At 47.9% G+C, this 20,182-nt stretch overlaps 1 protein-coding gene across 11 annotated transcripts in view; it reads right to left on the bottom strand.

Moving 5' to 3' along the window:
• The window catches only part of kcnma1a (potassium large conductance calcium-activated channel, subfamily M, alpha member 1a), a 1,078,085-nt gene that overhangs the window by 33,539 nt on the left and 1,024,364 nt on the right, over positions 1 to 20,182 (bottom strand). For 7 of the 11 annotated variants that reach the window (XM_072491594.1, XM_072491595.1, XM_072491596.1 and 4 more), the window contains 2 exons: positions 19,699 to 19,923; positions 18,456 to 18,484 (listed from right to left, as the gene is read on the bottom strand). In XM_072491594.1, the coding sequence (XP_072347695.1) occupies positions 18,456 to 18,484; positions 19,699 to 19,923 (254 nt within the window). Of the gene's footprint in view, positions 1 to 18,455; positions 19,924 to 20,182 lie in introns of those variants that run through there. The other 4 variants (XM_072491599.1, XM_072491597.1, XM_072491603.1 and 1 more) reach the window with 2 other exon arrangements.

Here is a 20,182-nt window from a genome sequence, read left to right as displayed (position 1 = left end):
GAGAGGGGGGCGCGAGAGCGGGCGGGGAGAAGGGGGGGCGCGAGAGCGGGGGCGGGAGGGGGGCGCGAGAGCGGGGGCGCGAGAGCGGGCGGGAGAAGGGGGGCGCCGCCCCTCCCCCCGCTCTCGTGCCCCCCCCTCCCGCCCTACTACCGAAGTTAAGCTCACTGGCCTATAATAGTGGTGTCACGTTTGCTAATTTCCAATCCGCCGGGACCACCCCAGAGTCTAGTGAATTTTGGTAAATTATCACTAGTGCATTTGCAATTTCCCTAGCCATCTCTTTTAGCACTCTGGGATGCATTCCATCAGGTCCAGGAGACTTGTCTACCTTTAGCCCCATTAGCTTGCCCATCACTACCTCCTTGGTGATAACAATCCTCTCAAGGTCCTCACCTGTCATAGCCTCATTTCCATCAGTCACTGGCATGTTATTTGTGTCTTCCACTGTGAAGACCGACCCAAAAAACCTGTTAAGTTCCTCAGCCATTTCCTCATCCTCTAAAGGACCAATATTTACCTTAGGATGAGAGGGGGGGAGGTGGGTGGAGGAGAGGCCGGCATTCTATTGGAGGTATTTATTGCTATGTATAAAATTGAAAAAGCTGAATAAAAAATATTTTTATAACTACAGATCTGTCTGCAACTCATCACAACATACTTTCGCACAACTACTCGTCTAAATCATGGATATAAATTGGCAAATGTTGATGCCCCAGCATACGCTCTATTTTCCAACAGCCATGTTACCCTCCCCACTATATCATGAGCTTTTAATTTCTGAAATGTTTATGTGGCAACTTCTGGAAATGCAACTACAGGGCAGCTAAAGGCTCCCCTTTCTCCACATCATGGGTCTTTAGAAGAACTCCAGTAAGCTGGTTAAGCACGAGTTCCCTTTCACAAAACTATGCTGACTCTTCTGATTAAACGATACAAAATTTAAAACAATATAAAATAAAATAGCAATGAAGTTATGACAAGCACCGCCAAGGGCGATGGTGGTGAGATTTCACCGGTTTACGGACAGAGAGAGGGTCCTGAAATGGGCCAAGAAGGAACGGAGCAGCAAGTGGGACAATGCGGAGATCAGAATATACCCAGACTGGAGCACGGAGGTCGCTAAGCGGAGAGCGGGTTTCAACCGGGCCAAAGCGGTGCTGCATCGGAAAGGAGTGAAATTTGGAATGTTGCAGCCAGCGCGACTGTGGGTTACACATAATGGCCAACACCACTACTTCGAAACGCCCGACGAGGCGTGGACCTTTATACTAGCTGAAAAATTGGACTCTGTTTGAGGGTTGAAGTATGATGGTTGTTGTACATAGGGGGTCAACACGCGCAGGAAATGCTATATGGGCTGGAGGAGAGGGACAAGGCCACGACAGGAGCTGCGCCATGGGGGGGCGGGGCAGGCTTTGGAAGGCGCGGGGGTTGTCTTTCCCGCGCGGGGGAAGCCGGGGTCAGCAGGTGTCAGCTGACTTACGGGAGGGATATGGGGGGGGAGCAAAAAAGCTAGACGGGGATCTAGCGGGGGGCGGGGGGAGAGGAGGGAGTGGGAATAGGGTTGCTGCTGCACTGGCCGAAAGAGAACGGGACACAGAAGAGGTGGCTGGAACGGGGGTCCCCCGGCTGGGGGACTGGAGAGTGAGGGAGACGCGGACAAGGGACTGGCCCAGATAGGCATTCAAGGACTTCTATATAGAGCTGTACAGATCCCAGCCCCCAGGGGGGGGGGAAGGGGGGGGATGAGGCGATTCCTGGACCAGCTGGGGTTCCCGGGGGTGGAGGTGCAGGAGGCGGTGGGTTTGGGGGCACCAATTGGGTTGGAGGAGTTGAGTAAGGATTTGGGGAGCATGCAGGCGGGGAAGGCCCCGGGGCGGACGGGTTCCCGGTGGAATTCTATAGAACATATGTGGACCTGCTGGTCCCGCTACTAGTGAGGACCTTCAACGAGGCAAGAGAGGAAGGAACCCTGCCTCAGACAATGTCGGAGGCGACAATCTCATTGATTCTAAAGCGAGACAAGGATCCACTGCAATGTGGATCGTACAGGCCGATTTCGCTCCTCAATGTGGATGCTAAGCTATTGGCGAAGGTACTGGCCACTAGGATTGAGAACTGTGTGCCGGGGGTGATTCACGAGGACCAAACGGGATTCGTAAAGGGCAGGCAGTTAAATACCAATGTGCGGTGGCTCTTAAACGTGATAACGATGACATCGGAGGAGGGAGAGGCGGAGATAGTGGCAGCTATGGACACGGAAAAAGCCTTTGACCGAGTAGAGTGGGAGTACCTCTGGGAGGTATTGCGCAGGTTTGGGTTCGGGGAGGATTTATTAGATGGGTTAAGCTCCTTTACAGCGCCCCGGTGGCGAGCGTAGTGGCGAACCGGCGGAGGTCGGAGTACTTTCGGCTGTACCGAGGGACGTGACGGGGTGCCCCCTGTCCCCCCTTGGCGATAGAACCCTTGGCCATATCACTTAGGGAGTCTCAGAAATGGAGGGGGGATAGTCCGCAGGGGAGAGGAGCATCGGGTATCGCTATATGCGGATGACCTGCTGCTATACGTGGCGGACCCCAATGGAGGGGATGGTGGAGATCATGCAGAGTTTGGAGAGTTCTCGGGCTACAAGCTTAATGTAGAGAAGGGTGAGCTTTTTGTATTACAGGCAGGGGACCAGGAAAGAGGGATAGGGGACCTGCCGCTGAGGAGGGCGGAGAGGAGTTTTCGGTATCTGGGGATCCAGATAGCCAGAAGTTGGGGGGCCCCTACATAAACTGAATTTGACGAGGGTGGTGGAGCAAGTGGAGGAGGATTTTAAAAGATGGGACATGCTCCCGCTCTCGTTGGCGGGTAGGGTGCAGTCGGTCAAAATGGTTGTCCTTCCGAGGTTTTTGTTTGTGTTCAGTTGCCTCCCCATCGTGATCACCAAGGGCTTTTTCAAGAGAGTAGGTAGAAGTATTATGGGGTATGTGTGGGCAAATAAGACCCCGAGGGTTAGGAGAGGGTTCTTGGAACGCAACAGGGACCGAGGAGGGTTTGGCTTTGCCAAACCTAGAGAGTTACTACTGGGCAGCAAACGTGGCGATGATCCGCAAGTAGGTCATGGAGGGAGAGGGGGCGGCATGGAAGAGGATGGAGGATGGCGTCCTGTAAAGGAACAAGCCTGGGGGGTGTTGGTAACGGCACCGCTGCCGCTCTCGCCGACAAAATACACCCACAAGCCCGGTGGTGGCGGCAACACTAAGGATCTGGGGCCAGTGGAGAAGGCACAGGGGTGCAATGGGAGCATCGGTGTGGTCCCCGATCAGGGGGTAACCACCGGTTTGTCCCGGGGAAGATGGACGGGGGGGTTCCAAGGCTGGCATCGGGCGGGGATAAGAAGAATGGGAGACCTGTTCATTGACAGGACATTTGCGAGCCTAGGGGCACTGGAGGAGAAATTTGAGTTACCCCCGGGAAATGCATTTAGATATATGCAGGTGAGGGCTTTTGTGAGGCGGACAGGTGAGGGAATTTCCGTTGCTTCCGGCACAAGAAGTTCAAGATAGGGTGATCTCGGGGGCATGGGTCGGGGAGGGCAATATGTCGGAAATATACCAAGAGATGAAAGAGGAGGGGGAAGCGCTAGTAGAAGAATTGAAAGGTAAATGGGAGGATGAGCTGGGGGAGGAGATTGAGGAAGGGCTATGGGCGGATGCCCTGGGTAGGGTTAATACCTCCTCCTCGTGTGCCAGGCTCAGTCTGATACAATTTAAGGTGGGTCACAGAGCGCATTTGACGAGGGGCGAGGCTGAGTAGGTTCTTTGGGGTAGAGGATAGATGTGAAAGATGTTCAGGGAGCCCGGCGAACCATGTCCATAAGTTTTGGTCATGCCCGGCATTGGAGGGGGTTCTGGAGAGGGTGTGGCGGGAGTAATATCCCAGGTGGTGAAAGTCCGGGTCAAGCCAAGCTGGGGGACTAGCAATATTTGGAGGAGTGGATGAGCGGGAGTGCAGGAGGCGAATAGGCCGGAATTCTGGCCTTTGCGTCTCTAGTAGCCCGGCGAAGGGTCTTGCTATTGTGGAAGGAGGCGAAGCCCCCCTAGCCTGGAGGCCTGGATTAACGACATGGCGGGGTTCATAAATTGGAGAGAATTAAGTTTGCTTTGAGAGTGTCTGCACAGGGGTTTTACAGGCGGGTGGCAACCATTCCTAGAATATCTCGCGGAGCGTTAGTAGAAGGTCGATCAGTAGCAGCAGCAACCCTGGGGGGGGGGGGGGGGGGGAACGTGAGATTGTTCGAGGGGATGGACGAGCGGGAGATAGCATGGAGGGTGGGGGGGGAAACGGTACGTGCGGCCAAGAGCCAGTGTATAAAGCTATGTAAATATACCATCTTGCCATGTATATATCTTGCTCAGGGAGATTTTGCGTTATTTTGTTACGGGGGGGAGGGGGGGGGGGTACTGTTTGTAAGGGGAAAAATTGTGTTGTTAAAAAACCTTAATAAAAAAAATATTTAAAAAAAAGTTATGACAAGCTTTGATTTTATGGCCAAGTGTTATGGACGAGAATATTGAAGGAGGGAAATTGTTCCAATAATATAGTGTAGAACATATGATTAGTCTAATGCAATATAGCAAGGAAACAGTGAACAGTTCAAGGACAGAATGGAAAATACAGAGGAACTGTGAAAATATTGATATTTATCAAATAAAGATCGGAAAAGTTGCATCGGAAAGCAAACTGAAAGATTCCTTATTAAATGATAAATCTTTCCTACTTTACTGTCCAGGTGTATGGAAGAGGTCATGGAAGACTCTGGAGAAATATTAGCCACATACAAATCTTTCATGATTGTATTTTGGCACTGCCAAGGGTTGGGCCTGAGGGGGGCCCATGAAAGGGGAGGTTGGTCAGGGGGTGACATTGGGTGGGGAGTGTGGGAGACCTTCACACTCAGTTCAAAATCAAGATGCCCTTTGGAGCCGGTCTCGCTGGCGAGTTTAGTTCCCCACTGCTGAAAAAATCTCTAAGTGTGGGCTAGACCAGTGAGAAATCTCCCCCAAGGCCCCAAAGAAAGACAAAGTGTGGGTGAATCTAGGTCAGGAGCTAACCTAAGAAGCAGTAATTTTTTGGGTGAATCGTACCCATCCAGTCTTTCCCTGAAGTTGAACCAGAGTGTTTGCAACTTTAGTGTTATATTTGACCCTAGGTCAAGCTTCTGGCCACATCTGTGCCATCAGTAAGAGCCCCTATTTTCATCCACATTACGTTTGCTCACTCGGTCCTGACTCAACTCAGCTGAAAAGCTCATTCAGGCCTTTGTTATCGCTAGACTGGACTATTCCAACACACTCCAAGTCAACCTCCCACTTAGTGAACTTGAGTTCATCCAAAACTCTGTCCTGACTTGCACCAAGTGCCATTCTCCACCAACCCTATGCTTACTGACCAACACTGGCTCTCAGTTAAGGAACACCTCCACACCTCCATTTTAAAATTCTCACCCATGGATTTCAATTTCCTCCAACCCCACAACCCAATTTTAACTGAAATTCCCATTTGAAAGCCACAATGAAGTTTTCTACTGTTGCCCTTTCAATCAGTGCACTCCCGATTGTAACAACTCACTGCATTATAAAAAAAGATTTTCATTGTGTCAAAGAGCAGCAAAGATTTCTCAAAAGACCATTCCTATTGGCAGATGTATAGTGACAAATAACACTGGCTTCATTACAGCATGTTTTTAGCTGCAAGCTATTCTTTAAGAGACAAATATGGCAGGGAGCTGGACAGCCTAGAAACAGTTTATGAGTTAGAATTGGGAACGAGTGGTTTAAGGTCTATTTTCTTTAAAGGGACCAGCTAAAAAAACAGCAGTAATTCCATTCAATTCCCATTAAGTGTGGGGAGGATGTATTACTTGAAGGGCAAGAGGAAAACTACAGCACCTTAAGGGAGCACCATTCATGCATTCCACCCATGTCTAGTGTTAAGTAGATGCTAAGGGGGTTTGGAGTAGACCTGTTATGATGTAATTCATTTTTTCCAACTAAGGGGCAATTTAGCATGGCCAATCCACCTACTCTGCACATTTTTGGGTTGTGGGGGCGAAACCCACGCAAACACGGGGAGAATGTGCAAACTCCACACAGACAGTGACCCAGAGCCGAGTTCAAACCTGGGACCTCAGTGCTGTGAGGTAGCAATGCTAGGAAAATGCGGTTTTAAAGCTTGGTGGGAAAGCTAGGGCATTTTTCCTCCGAATTTGCACTCTCCTATCCTAACTAGTCAGAGTTACGGCTTCAGAGACAATGGTAGTGCTCCAGTCCATGTATAAACTTGGACAAAGACTCTCAACCAGTTATTTAATTGTTTAAATTGGCAGTAGTGAAGGAGTGCTGCACTGTTTCCTACAGAGCAACACACTTCAAAATACGCAATTGCATGTAAAACATTTGTGCAAATTGGCAGCCGTTACTGTTAATTTACCAGATTTCAGAAGTATTCAGTCAGCCGAAAATGCTTTGGGATGTCCTGAGATCATGAAAAGCATGGTATAAAAGTTCAGAAAAGGCACATAAAACGGACAGAGGGTTTACAAAGCTAAAAGAACCCCCACCCCCACAATTATGGAAGCAAACAGAAAACTGTCGCCATTTGCAGCAGGCACTAAATGCACAGCTGAGGGCTTCCTCCCCTACACCCCAAACTCTTTCTCCCACCCTCTTCTAAGCACCACATCCCACTCCCAACCCAACTCTCCAATCGCTCTGATCCCACCCCACGCACCAACCCAACCCCTCTCTCCAACTCTACCCCACCCTCCAACCCCCCATCCACCCTTTGCCTCTCCCCCTACACACCCTATCTAAATTGTGAATAATTGACAATACAGCCAGTTCTTTTCCATAAAGGAAACATACATCTCTAAATGTTTCACTGAAAGTCAAATAAGACTTTTAAAATTTCCCAGCATGGCACTCGGTTTACTGTAACAGTTTCTTGTTGGTTAAAAAGCCCAGCTGACTTGACATCACTTAAGATATCACCAATACTCACATCAGCCATCTTTTGTATGTGACATGAAACAGGTATGATGTCTCAGGTGGATGTAAAAGGGACAATGTTAACCAAGAGCAGGATAGTTTCCTCTCTCCTCCAAGTGGAACCTGGCCAATATTTATCGCTAAACCAACATTGCTAAAACAGATTAACTTGTCATTATTCCATTGCTACTTGCAGGACCTTCTCGTGTGCAAATTGACTGTTATGCTTCCGACATTACAGTATAGTGACTACACTTTAAAAGTACTTTGTTGGCTGTAATAGCACTTTGAGATGGCCTTTCTTTATTGTTGTCAAATAAATGGTAGTGGTTCTATGCCAGTTCAGCATTACGATAAACAGATACTTCTGTTGACATGCATATTGTTACGCCTGCAGTAATTTCACTCTTTATCCTCTTAAAAAGAGTTTAATTTCCTGCATAGAAAAAAAATCATTGCAATCATTTAAAAAAAAACTGATTTGCAGCCACAGGCAGGAAAGGAATTCTGTATTGTTGAGTGGGCCTGACTGACAGTCTCCATTGAGTTGTGCTCGCTCTTACATGCTCATTGATCATTAATGTCACTCCTCACATTTCCCTGTGAATGTTGACTGCTCGACACTATGGGTTTGTACTCCACACGCTGTACAGCACCAAATGGACCACAAGCAGCATGGTAGCATTGTGGATAATACAATTGCTTCACAGCTCCAGGGTCCCAGGTTCGATTCCGGCTTGGGTCACTGTCGGTGTGGAGTCTGCACGTTCTCCCCGTGTGCGCGTGGGTTTCCTCCGGGTGCTCCGGTTTCCTCCCACAGTCCAAAGATGTGCAGGTTAGGTGGATTGGCCATGATAAATTGCCCTTAGTGTTGAGTGGGGTTACTGGGTTATGGGGATAGGGTGGAGGTGTTGACCTTAGGTAGGGTGCTCTTTCCAAGAGCCGGTGCAGATTCGATGGGCCGAATGGCCTCCTTCTGCACTGTAAATTCTATGAAGCCTATTAGCACACTGCAGGGAAGTTTTGATTTTACACAATACCTAGGCCGCAGTTTTTTCTGTTACTACCCAAGTACATAGTCCTTTCAGGACAAATAACAAACACACATACAGCTCTCCGATTCGTCAGCTCAACTTAAGTTTGTGCGTAACCAATAGTGGAAGAAAGTAATATCTGGTGGTGAAAGCCCTCAGGTGCTTTCACACGAGAAGGCGCACACAATCGGTCATAGCGATATGTTCCACCCATGGCGAGAATGCTGAAATGAAGTCAGGTGATGAATTTGCACCAGACCTATACCGGATCCGGGCAGGGATATCTCCAATTGTGTCTTTCTTGAAAAACAAGCAATTGGATGGTGGAAACCCAGCTAAATGCAATGTTTAGGTAAACGGGTGAGCAACAGAATCACATGCTGCAGAGCTACATTCTGAGGTAGAAATGGGCAGAGGGTCCTCCCTACACCATCCCATCTGATCAGGCTTCAGGAGCTATCAATGACAACAAATCAATCTTGCATGCAGCCTGAGAGCTTTCACAACTAGATATTACTTTCTTCCACTGTTGGTTACACACAACCTAAGTTGAGCTGATGGCTGACAGCTGTTAGTGTGTTTACTATTTAAAGCACTGGATACTTCGGTAGTAACACAGACACTGGGGACTGGATATCTGAGAAATCTGCAACAGTTTTACAGGCATAAAACACACATCTATACATCTAATATAATATGTACAATGCATTGAACACATTCCACCCTGGAGGTCCACCATCCACCATTTTGGTGACTTCTCTGGAATCAGAAGCCGGGGCCTGTGCCTGAAATAGGTGTTTGACCCTTCACAAAGTTACGCTGCTCTGACTGCTCTCAGTATCAGAAGAACCAAGTCTACTGGTGGTGCCTAAGGAAAGGCCACCAACAAAAAAGGGACATGTTAACTTAATTGATTATGAAATCAATAGTGCTCCTCCCAGCTCTGCAGCAGTCTCAAAGGCCCCCAACAGGCCAATCCCCTCCCCCTATCCCCAGGATCTACTTAAAATCTTAATCACCACATTGGCAAGCCTCGTGGGGATGAGCTGACAGCCTCACCTCAGCCGATGTAACCTGTTGAGTGGTCTTCAGGTTCTACAATCCCTGCACCCAATTTGGGTCAAGAAGCCAGTGCTATCCAATTTCACAACCACTCCCCCACGGCATCTTCTCCTCCCCCCCCCCCCCCCCCCCCCCAACCACCACCACCCTCCACAAGTTGAAATTTAACATGACAAGTCATGGAATCCCATTTTATAAATGTGGACTAGAGAGGGAAAAAAATGACAGTAGCTACCAGACAGTCATGAAAACTCCGCTGATTGTTCATCAAAGGGACTATCCCACCCCTATCTATACTGGTCTACATTCCTGAGGTTTCCTGAGGTAGATTAGCAAACCACTCAATTGCGTTTTTAAAATATAAATTTAGAGTACCTAATTATTTTCTTCGAAGGGGCAATTTACCGTGGCCAATTCACCTCGACCGCACATTTTTGGGTTGTGGAGGAGAGACCCACGCGGACACGGGGGAGAATGTGCAAAACTCCACACGGACAGTGACGCAGAGTCGGGATCGAACCCATGTCCTCTGTGCCATGAGGCAGCAGTGCTAACCACAGCACTACTGTGCCGCCCAAAACCACTTAGTTCCAGTAAGGCTGTCCCCATTGCCACTTGTTCGGGGCGATGAAGGACGTTTAATGCGGTTCCACCAAACTAGCCGCTCGCCCGAAACTGAATGAATAACACCATAAAAAATGCAAGTTGCGCATGCAAAATGCAAACAGGCTGGCACATCGATGGAAAGCATCAGTTTAAAGTGCTGGATGATTGGCACACATCTGTAAACGAGATGGCACCGCTGTTGAAGAAGCCGTTCAAGAGGTGGCAGTTGTTTCCTCACTGAGAGGTAAACAGCTGCTGTTTCTATCTGTCTCTGGGTAGACTTTCACATCACAAAAAAAATTAAACTGTCAAGAACTGTGCACGAACAAGGTTATGGATGTGTTTTTTTTGGCTGTTGGTGCAGTGGAGGCCAGTTTGCAATGTAAATGAGGCAGCATCGACAGCAGAGTCAGCATTGAGTAAAAACACTTCTACTTCATTGCTCAGTAACTAAAATGGGAGTGGTTGGGGAGTGGGGTTGTGTGTGTGTGTGGGGGGGGGGGGGGGGGGGGAGAGTAAATGATTCCACACAAGAACACTTACCCAAACAAGTATTCAAAGAAATAATGCGAAGCACAGGAACATTTTGTCAATTCATATTCCTGACCACCATGATTTATTTATTTTTTCTTTAAAGACACAGTCCACCCTCACTGTTTGTTTGCCGAATATTTCTCCCCCGTGAGCTGACCCAGTTCAAATACATAACCCACAGCCTCACTCCAGGCTTCAGTGGCAAAAGAACAAAGAAAAGCTGGGAACCAAATTGTCTGGAGGAAAAGAACAAAAGGACGACAGAATTTATTTGTTGTGATTAAAGCACCACGTTTTTGAGTAACTGTTTCCTGTTACTCTGATGTTGGACAAGGAGAGAGTTATCACCCTGCTGTGATTCCACTGAAGGCAGCTAGTGCTCCCAGGTCAGTGGCAGAGGCCAGAAGGAATTCGGAGTTCCTGTGCAGTGACCTGAGAACGCAGCCACCTGCTCCGCGTCACTCTGACTGGGAAACTGAGCTCCAACCCACACTTTGATCTCACAACTGTAAAACTTCCAAACACTGGCAGATGATTTCTTTTCTGGGGAGGGGGGAGGGCAGAAGGATGACGACTCGGACCAACTTGAAACAAGGTGGAGATGGCTAGGGCCACACTGCTGCTGAATTTGGAGCAATACTTGGTGAGAGATAGCCTCCCTAGGTTGAACCACAGTGCAGGTCTCCAGAGGAAGGGTCATCACGCAAACGTCAATACCACAAGAATCAAACTGATTTCCACAACAAAGATCCACCAGATTAAAAGTCAGTATGAAATTCCCACATGTACCTGGCTGTTCATCGTCTATTGCGCCTGATGATTAATGCTGTCTCTGATGCCAATCTATTAACAACACCACTGTTAAACATACTTGTTATGGGCACAAAAAGAATTATTATTTGGGTAATGCAAGCCCATGGATTATTAATAAAATTCTGCTCAGACCAGGAAGACCTCAACCTTTGCTAGACTTTAGCAATTGAGTAAATGCGACACAGGTTTCCCATATACACAGACAAAAATGGTGGAAACCTGGGGAGCGCAATTGCTGATCGAATGACAAATCCAGGGAACAAGTGGCTCGAGACCGCACTGAGAATGTGGTCTCAGAAGTTACAGCTCAGCAAGAGTTTACATTTTAACTGCCTCAAAACGTTTCAAGGTTTAATTTCGATGTTAGAATGGAGCAGACTGTGCTTTCGGACATCAGTGCTATAAATAATATGAACCACACTCTCCCACTGGATCTGCAGCATGGGGTTTAGCCACACAGGCCAACATTATGCCAGATGTTGTGTTAACTGATCTCAGGGACAGTTGCAACAGGACTAGTCTTGGATGGAGAGAAGAAAGCCTGAATCCCTGCGAGTGAGTACATGTGTGAACATCACATTAAGAATCATAGAATTTACAATGCAGAAGGAAGCCATTCAGCCCATCGAGTCTGCATCGGCCCTTGGAAAGAGCACCTTACTGAAGTCCACACCTCCACCCTATCCCCGTAACCCAGTAACCCTACCTATCCTTTTTGGACACTAAGGGCAATTTAGCATGGCCAATCCATCTAACCTGCAGATCTTTGGACTGTGGGAGGAAACCGGAGCACCCGGAGAAACCCCATGCAGACACACGGAGAACGTGCAGACTCCGCACAGTCACCCAAGCTGGGAATCGAACCTGGGACCCTGGAGCTGTAAAGCAACAGTGCTAACCATTATGCTACTGTACTGCCCAAGAATGATAGGCTTAGTTGCAATTTCCTGGTAGAATAACTTATTGATTTTCAAGACTCAAATATTAATTATAGCCAGTTGGACACCGGGAGGGGACTGATGCCCAGGGAACTGTGGCCTAGCAATGAGTCAGCATCTTCAAGAGAGGAAGGAAGGAGGGGGGTTATAACCGTGACAATATGCTAGGAAACGGGAGCACTAGAATCAAGTTTAGAAACCTGCTTAAACTGCATCAATATTTTAACAAAGTTCAGAAATTCTTTCAACTAAACAAAAGAGTTGCAGGAAGGATTTCAGCACAGTTCGCAGATTTTCTTTTGTCCTCATCGACTATTGACGGAAAAATTATTTATAAAAAAAGATTGTACCCTTCATAACCATGTCTTAAATCATTTCACAGCCAATTAAGTACTTTTGAAGTGTAGTCACTGTTGTAATGTCGCAAACAGCAACTTCCGCAAAGACCATTGTGATCAGTAGCAGGTCATCTGTTCGTGGTATTAATGGAGAGATAAATATTGGGCAGGACATCGGGGATAGCTTCCCTGACCTTCAGAATAATGTGAGATGTTTTATATCTACCTGACAGAGTAAACTGGGTCTCTGGTTAACATTTAATCCGAAAGACTGCACTACTGGAGTGTCAACTGAGATCTTTGTGCTCAACTCCTGAGTGGGATTTCAACTCACAACTGTCTGCGGCCTCGCTACGCTCTCGCTCGAGCAAAATGAGGACGGTGATTAGCAGGAGGGGCCAAAAACGAGAACCAGGGCAGATGCCAAACAGTTTGCGATGCAACTGGCCCGCTCACGTAGGTGAAATCGGAATCCTGCCGCAGCGTGGCAAGAGAACCCAATTATCAAGCCTTATTTCCATACAATTAATGGGAGTGCCTCCCGTCATTCATCGGCCTCCCCAGCAAGTGGTCACACTGGCACTGATTAGTCCTCGAAAAACGTGAACCTGGCAGATGGGCTTGTGTGTGGAGCCGAGGAGGTGAGTAACCATCTTTGCTCACAGGCGCGGAAGTGAGGGACCCTCGGCTGCAGGTGTGTTACCATGGGAGGGTGGAGGAGGGGCATCTGCGCGTGGCATCATGCCAACCCCTCAATCCAGTGTATCCATTTCGGGGCAACCCATGTCCCTGCCTGTCTGCCCCACCGATCACCCATAACTCCCACCGACTGCCGAGGCCTCTGGCCATGCAGCTGAAGGCTATTGCTAATAGAGAATTGGCAATCGTGGTTAAGTGACCACTTTGCACATCCCAAGTGGATTCCTGTTTGTGGGCAGGCCATGTAGCATGTGGCAGTCATTGCCAAGCATCCCAATCAGACCGTGATGCCTGGACACTGTGCCTGAACACTGCGGGAGGCAACACCACACACGCAGCAGCCAACATCAACACCAGGTGTCTGTCGCATCACTCCAGGATGCTGGGACTGTATCGGCACTGTCAGTGAGTCACTGTCGAGGGCAGGGGGGGTGATGATAATGCACAGAGAGCTGAGCGCTGATGCTCCTCAATCTATGCCATAGTCTGACCCCTGCCTCTCTGTTGAGTGCTCGCTCACACCCATCACCTGCACGCGGAGGGGGGAGAGATGGGCCAAAGATTCGGAGATCGGGCCGCATTATAGAAGAAAATGACAGACGTGTCATACTGGTTGTGCTCAAGGGTGTTTAATGTGTTGAGCACTTCCCCACTCTCCCGATGATAAAGCTCCCCCTCCCGATGTCCTCAGTAATCCTCAATGTGCTTGACCCTCCTCGCTCTACTGCTACATCTAGGTGTCTCTCCAGGATGCACATCAGAGGTGGAGGCAGCCAGCTGCTTACCTCATCCCGTGGCCTTCGATGCCTCTGGCACACTTGTCGACGGCACATGCACAGCCATGCTTCCCTGTCCCGTGTGCCGTTTGTGAGACATGGCTTCATCAGAGGGGTGGGGCTCGGGGGAGCTGGTGGCCACCGTGGCCACTCAATGGGCCGGGTCTGTTTTGGCACCCAGCGTCCCCTCCCGGCCCTGGGGTTCACCTTGGGATGGAGTGGCAGCTGGTTGGAGCCCTGGCTGCCCCTGCATCATCTGGCTCTGCCAGCCCTGGAAGCTCCCTGATATCTGTATCAACGCCCTTGGCGATGCTCCTCAGTGATTGGGCCATGCTCTGCAGCACCTCAGCAATGCCCACCTGCGACTGGGACAAGCTCCGGAGGGGCTTGTCCATTCTCATCTGAGAGCAGGACATGTCCCGCAGAACCTCACCAAGGTCACCCTGGTACTGGGTAACAGTCTCCAGCGAGTCAGACATTGTTTTTTAAATAAAATAAATTTAAGTACCCAATTCTCTTTTTTCCAATTAAGGGGCAATTTAGCGTGGCCAATCAACGTACCCTGCACAGCTTTGGGTTTGTGGGGGTGAGACCCGCTCAGACACAGGGAGAATGTGCAAACTCCACACAGTGATCCGGGGCCAGGATCAAACCCAGGTCCTCAGTGCAGTGATGCAGCAGTGCTAACCACTGCGCCACCTACGGGTCGGACTATCTGCGGAGACCCTCAGCCATGGCCGTCACCGACTGCGCGACGCCTCGGACACCTCCAACTAATGGTGCTGATGTCATGCATCAGGCTCTCCACTGCGGTCACTACCCTAGCAGTGATGGCCTGGGTGCCCCCGCCTCCCCCGGCGACATCTCCAGCGCCCGTAGCCTCTGGGACTCCTCCAATCGGCTATCGGCCTGGAGCGCCGCTGACATCTCCCTCTGAATGTCCAGACCGCACCCCAAAGTTTCCATTAGCTCCGGGTATTCCTGTACCTGAGGCGCAGCATCAGGCTGGGACCCAGTCCTGGGATCCAGCAGACCTCTGACTGCTGCCTTGCCTGGGGAATCCTGCCTCCACCTGATGTGCATCAACAGCTGTGTGATGCTCACCAGATTGTGCCCCCGAAGCCTGACCACTCACATTTCCTACCGAGGTGTGTGTATCTGCGCTGGAGGAGTGTGGGGATGACAGCTGTGACCCCTCGATAGTGTCTTCCTCAGAGTTCCCTTCCGAGGTGGTCTCCCGGAGGCTGGAGAGGGGGCCACCAGGGATGGGCTGGCGCTGTTGTCTTGAGGATCTGTGGGAGAATGGACACTTGGTCAGTGGGAGAGATGGATCAGTCAGTAAGGCAATAACTCACTTTTGGTAGGTCCTCGAGGTGAGGTCCGGTGATTCCTCACCTCTGCGGCTTCCGCCAACCTCCGCTTGGGTGACCGCTCTGTCCATTGCCAGCCCCGCCACCTCCAGGGCCTGCTCCTAGAAGGAGGTGAGGATTCTTATGTCCGGCATGTCTCCATCAGTCTGGGCTCTGTCCCGACGGTCATGGGAGAGCTTTTCCTGAGGAGACACAGAGAGGGGATCATTAGCCACACATGTGGTTGACAGTGGCAGGAGGGGGGGGGGTGGGGGGGGGGGGGGGGGGGGAGGTGAAGGAAGAGTTAGGCGAGCCTTCATCTGCAGCGAGAAGCCGGTGGGGCCTCGTTAAGTGGATAAATTAACTTTGAGTAGTGTTGCCGGCCTCGCTGGGCCGACCTCTGGGAGGCTCACGGCAGTTCCCGCTCGCTACCACACTTAGAAATCTTTCCACGGAATCGGGCCCAAAGGCAGCTTTACCAATTGAGCAACAAATTTCTCTCTGGAGTTACATTAACATTATAACCCTACCTCTTTATTTTGGGGAGGGTGATGGGGTGTGGCAGCATTTGCCCTAGTCTCAGGTTTTGAGTTGCAACACAGCACACACTTTGTCCAAATGAGGCGCTCTCAGTCCATGAGCAGGCCTGGACTTTACTTGGTAGAACAAACACTATCAAGATGTGTCCGATATCAGTCAGTCACTGCACTGTTAACAACACCCAGAGCTGCCCTACTGTGCTGGAATGCAAACAACGCCAGTCCTATTAATTATCTTGACTGCAACCAGAGTTATTTTTACTCGAATTTCTGGCTTGGCACTTTTTGTAAATATTTCAGAGCGAACTCAATCTCATGGTAATCTATTGACGCTGGTTTACTCAGCATCACTGGATTAAACAGCCTCAACACAAAGTCTATTTTTGCATTTAACCACAACTTGCATTTATAAAGCACCCATAATGCACCCTCAAAACGGGAAAATATCCCAAGGCACTTCACAAAAATATGATCAGACGAAAGTAGTGCTGAACGTGAGGAGGAGATATCTGGAGGGGCAGCCAGCAGTTTGGCGGAAGAAATGGGTTTTAAGGAGGAGGGTGGCAGAGGGCGGAGCTCGAGTGGCTCGAGACACAGTTTCCAATGAGGGAGGCAGCACTGCACAAAAGGCCAGTGTCCGAAATTCTGAAGCAAGTTTTTGGAACGAAGGAGGGGGGGGGGGGGGCGGGGGTCGAGGTCTTTAAGGGGTTTTGACATCAGGATGAAATTTGTAAATTTGAAGGGATGGTGGTGGCGTCTTGGCGTCAATGTAATTCAACAAGGTCAGGATTGATGAGTGGGCTGGAGCTGGTGAAGGTTAGAATTCCACAGCAGGGTTTCAGATCCTGTGATCTGGTGCTGGAGCTGGTGGGGAGCACAGGATGGGAATATTGGAATAAGTGCATCTGGAGGTGACAAAGACATGGATCAGAGTTTCAGCAGCAAAGGCAGCAGGGATGGGGACAGGCAAACCCATCTTTGTGATTTAAGAGCCACAATTCTTTCTTTAATATCAGCATTTGGACTCCAGATTACAAACATTTGTTCCTGAACTTCAAGATGAGATGTTTAGAAAGAGGGTGGAATAATTTCTCTCAAAGTACTTCATCAATCTCGACCAAAAAAGTAATGAAAAATGTACCTATTACCTGTACTGAAGTACAGTAAGAAGTCTTACAACACCAGGTTAAAGTCCAACAGGTTTGTTTCAAACACTAGTTTTCGGAGCACTGCTCCTTCCTCAGGTGAATGAACAGGTATGAAGGTATGAAGAGGAATGAAGAGGTATGCCTCTTCATTCACCTGAGGAAGGAGCAGTGTTCCGAAAGCTAGTGTTTAAAACAAACCTGTTGGACTTTAACCTGGTGTTGTAAGACTTCTTACTGTGCTCACCCCAGTCCAACGCCGGCATCTCCACATCCTGGACTGAAGTGAAAGTGATCCTGCCATTGCAGGGAAAGCTGCAATTTTGCATTGCCTTTAATCCAGAGCCACAGGTTATGGGTGTTGCTGACTGACTCCATTCAAGTCAATAGGGAATAGGTGATTCAGATTGGCCTTGGTCCCAAGCCACAGCTACCCAACTTCAGGGATGTCTCCAATCACGAACTGGTCGCTGGGTGGCTCCAGACCAATGGCAAGTTTAACAAAAGTAGTATTTCTACATTTACAAAACGAAGTTTGACATTATTGTGTTACGAATGTTAAAGATCACTACCATTCCATATCCGAGTTACTCAAGAGTAAGATTTCACTATGGATCCACCTTCAACGTAAAAATCAATTTTGTTCAGTTGCTCATATTTGTTAAACGTCTCGTATATATCGACGTCTATTCCCCCTTTGCGGAAAATTAAATGTTCTCATTAAGCTGGCACAACGTTTGGTTTGGGCAGTGAAGGGATTCAGTTGGTTGGTCACGGCACATTGATCGTCGATTTCTTAAGTTTACCTCATATGTACGAGGTACACAGTAACGTGGGATGTCACGACAACAGGGACATAAACAAGGAAAGCAAAAGATACGCACGCACAAACACAGAACATGGGAGTGGTTTGAAGGGGACAAGTGACATCTGTGCAGTAGTGTAGGGAAAAAAGCATCACTGGTGATTTGGGCCTGGTAATACCGAACGATGCTCAGGCCAGAGTTTTACTAGGGTGCTTTTATCCACACAATGCTGCTTATTGTTGTGTATCCCACAATGACACTCCTTCTTGACAAATCATGTAGAAACGTGTTGAGGGACAGATACACGGTACAGAATGACTGATTCACTAAAACATCAATTTCAGCGAACTGAATTTTCGAGGAAGAATGAGGATAGAGGCTCGCAGAACCAGTGTGTGAACAGGATGATTAATTGCTCAGCTGACATCAACACAAAATCAAATGATCCTGTCAGTCACCGACAGAACAATGAGCTGAATGATGGAATCTGCATAGTGACAGATTCCAATTGGTCACAGGGCAGTCACATGAGCAGCAAGACGCCACATGCAAAGGAGCAGGAGAATGATGGACAACACAGGGTCACATCTGTCATGGACAAAGCAACAGCAGCAGCAGCAGACAGCTCATTTCGGCCAGAAAGCATAAACAAACACAAATTATTTGATTTGTTTAAAAAAAAAGTCTTTTTACTAAATTTTATTTGACAAAGTTTCACAAGGACAAGTATGGAAAGAACCCATGGCAATTGCCATATCATGCAAAACCATTGATAGTCATACCTTGGCTCATTCTAGTCATCCTTGTAGCACTTTAGAGAAAAAGTAAGTAAATATTCTAGGTAAGTTTACAATTTTCTTAAACTATCACATTTTGGACTCTACACTTTCACTGACACTGTCAGACAGAACATTAAAATCTCCTGTAAATAAGACATTGTCAGTGAAAGTCTTCTTTGGTTAGTATTGATTAACCATAACACACACCCACTGGTAAGCCCATGCTTTTAGGTAGTGGTATAGTGTAAACATTATTTTGGGAAGGTATACTGAATAACGGGGAAGAGGGGGGAAAGTAAAGTCATTTTACAAATATTGGCTTCCTAAAAAAAAGAATACATTCCCACATAACACCAGAAAGCAAATGTCCTGATTCTATGAAAAATCAATAACGTGTATATGCCAATTGTATGTATGACAGTCACACAAAAGAAGTGCGTTTAACTGTCTTCATGAATACAAACTGTGATATGAAATGGCTACTGCATAAAAGTGCCTGACGCACATTTTCCTTTGTTGTTCTTTCTGCCAAGATTCACATCACTCAGCGGTCCCAGGAAAACATGACTGACTTTTTTTTTAAATCTTAGGAAATATAAAGATTAATTTCAAGAAAAATGTGACATCAATTCTCAGGGAGAAGAAAAAAAGTTGACAATGTAACAGATCAAGAAAAAAAGAAGAATGCCGTGTATGAGTCGCTAAACTCTATTCATCACTCCCCCACCAAAGCTCTTTCAGCTGTGTCTGTGCTAATAGGAACAGTCTATTGAATCAGTGACAATGCAAAAATGTCATGAATTTAAAATGCTCTGCCCTTATTACCAACAGGACAACAGTCATTTTTGCTAGGGGTTGGATATAAGTAATTTCCTGTTTAAGGTAATTATAAAATTCTTATCCTTTTCTGTACCCTAATGCTGTGCATTAAATAATTACTATTATTACGCTCAGTGTAAAGTAACAAACGTTAAATAATTAAGTGTTTCAAATTGCAGTATGTCAGTGGTTGTTGCTGTTAGCTAACTGGTGTTTGGTAATGATTGGTTTTGAGGTCCATCTGGTTTGATGCTGTTGTGTTGCAGGAGGTGGACGATGAAATCTGTTGACAAGCACGTGCATACAGACGAACATGTGCAAACATACGTGATGCAGTCCGTGACAAAGGGAAGCTCGGTGTTGGGGAATGGACAGAGGTGGGAATTCACAAACAGTTTTTCATCAGACAGCAGGGTCAGGCACATACTTCTGCTTTTCCCGAGGATCCCGAATCTTGTTGCGATTTTGCCGGTTGGTGGTAGTTGGGATGGAGTGCACAGACGAGCTTTTCTTACTGGAAGAATGAGAGGAATGAGACGAGTGCGATAAGCTGCCACGGGATTGGCCAGCGTTGTGGTCAAATTGCATCAGACAGAAGATGACATCCGTTGAGACGAGTTCAAATTCATAGTGTGGATTAGCAATCACGTATCTGAGAAGGAAACGGAAAATACTAATGAACCATGCAAACAATCCTAATACTGGGACATTACTATGCATGTGAGGACCACAGTCTTGCAAACACATTTTTTACTTTTGCCTAAAGCTGTAAGACGTTGACAAAATTTGCATTAAAATGCACTGCCCAGAAATGTCACTGTATTAATGGTGTATGTATCACAATTGCAATAAAGGGAGTAATTTTAAGCTAACTCACTGAGCAGGTTCCCCAGGGGACTGGTGGAACAGTG

Source organism: Scyliorhinus torazame, chromosome 28 (genome assembly GCF_047496885.1).
Source record: "Scyliorhinus torazame isolate Kashiwa2021f chromosome 28, sScyTor2.1, whole genome shotgun sequence".
NCBI lineage: Eukaryota > Metazoa > Chordata > Chondrichthyes > Carcharhiniformes > Scyliorhinidae > Scyliorhinus > Scyliorhinus torazame.
This window is presented reverse-complemented; position numbering and strand designations above follow the sequence as displayed.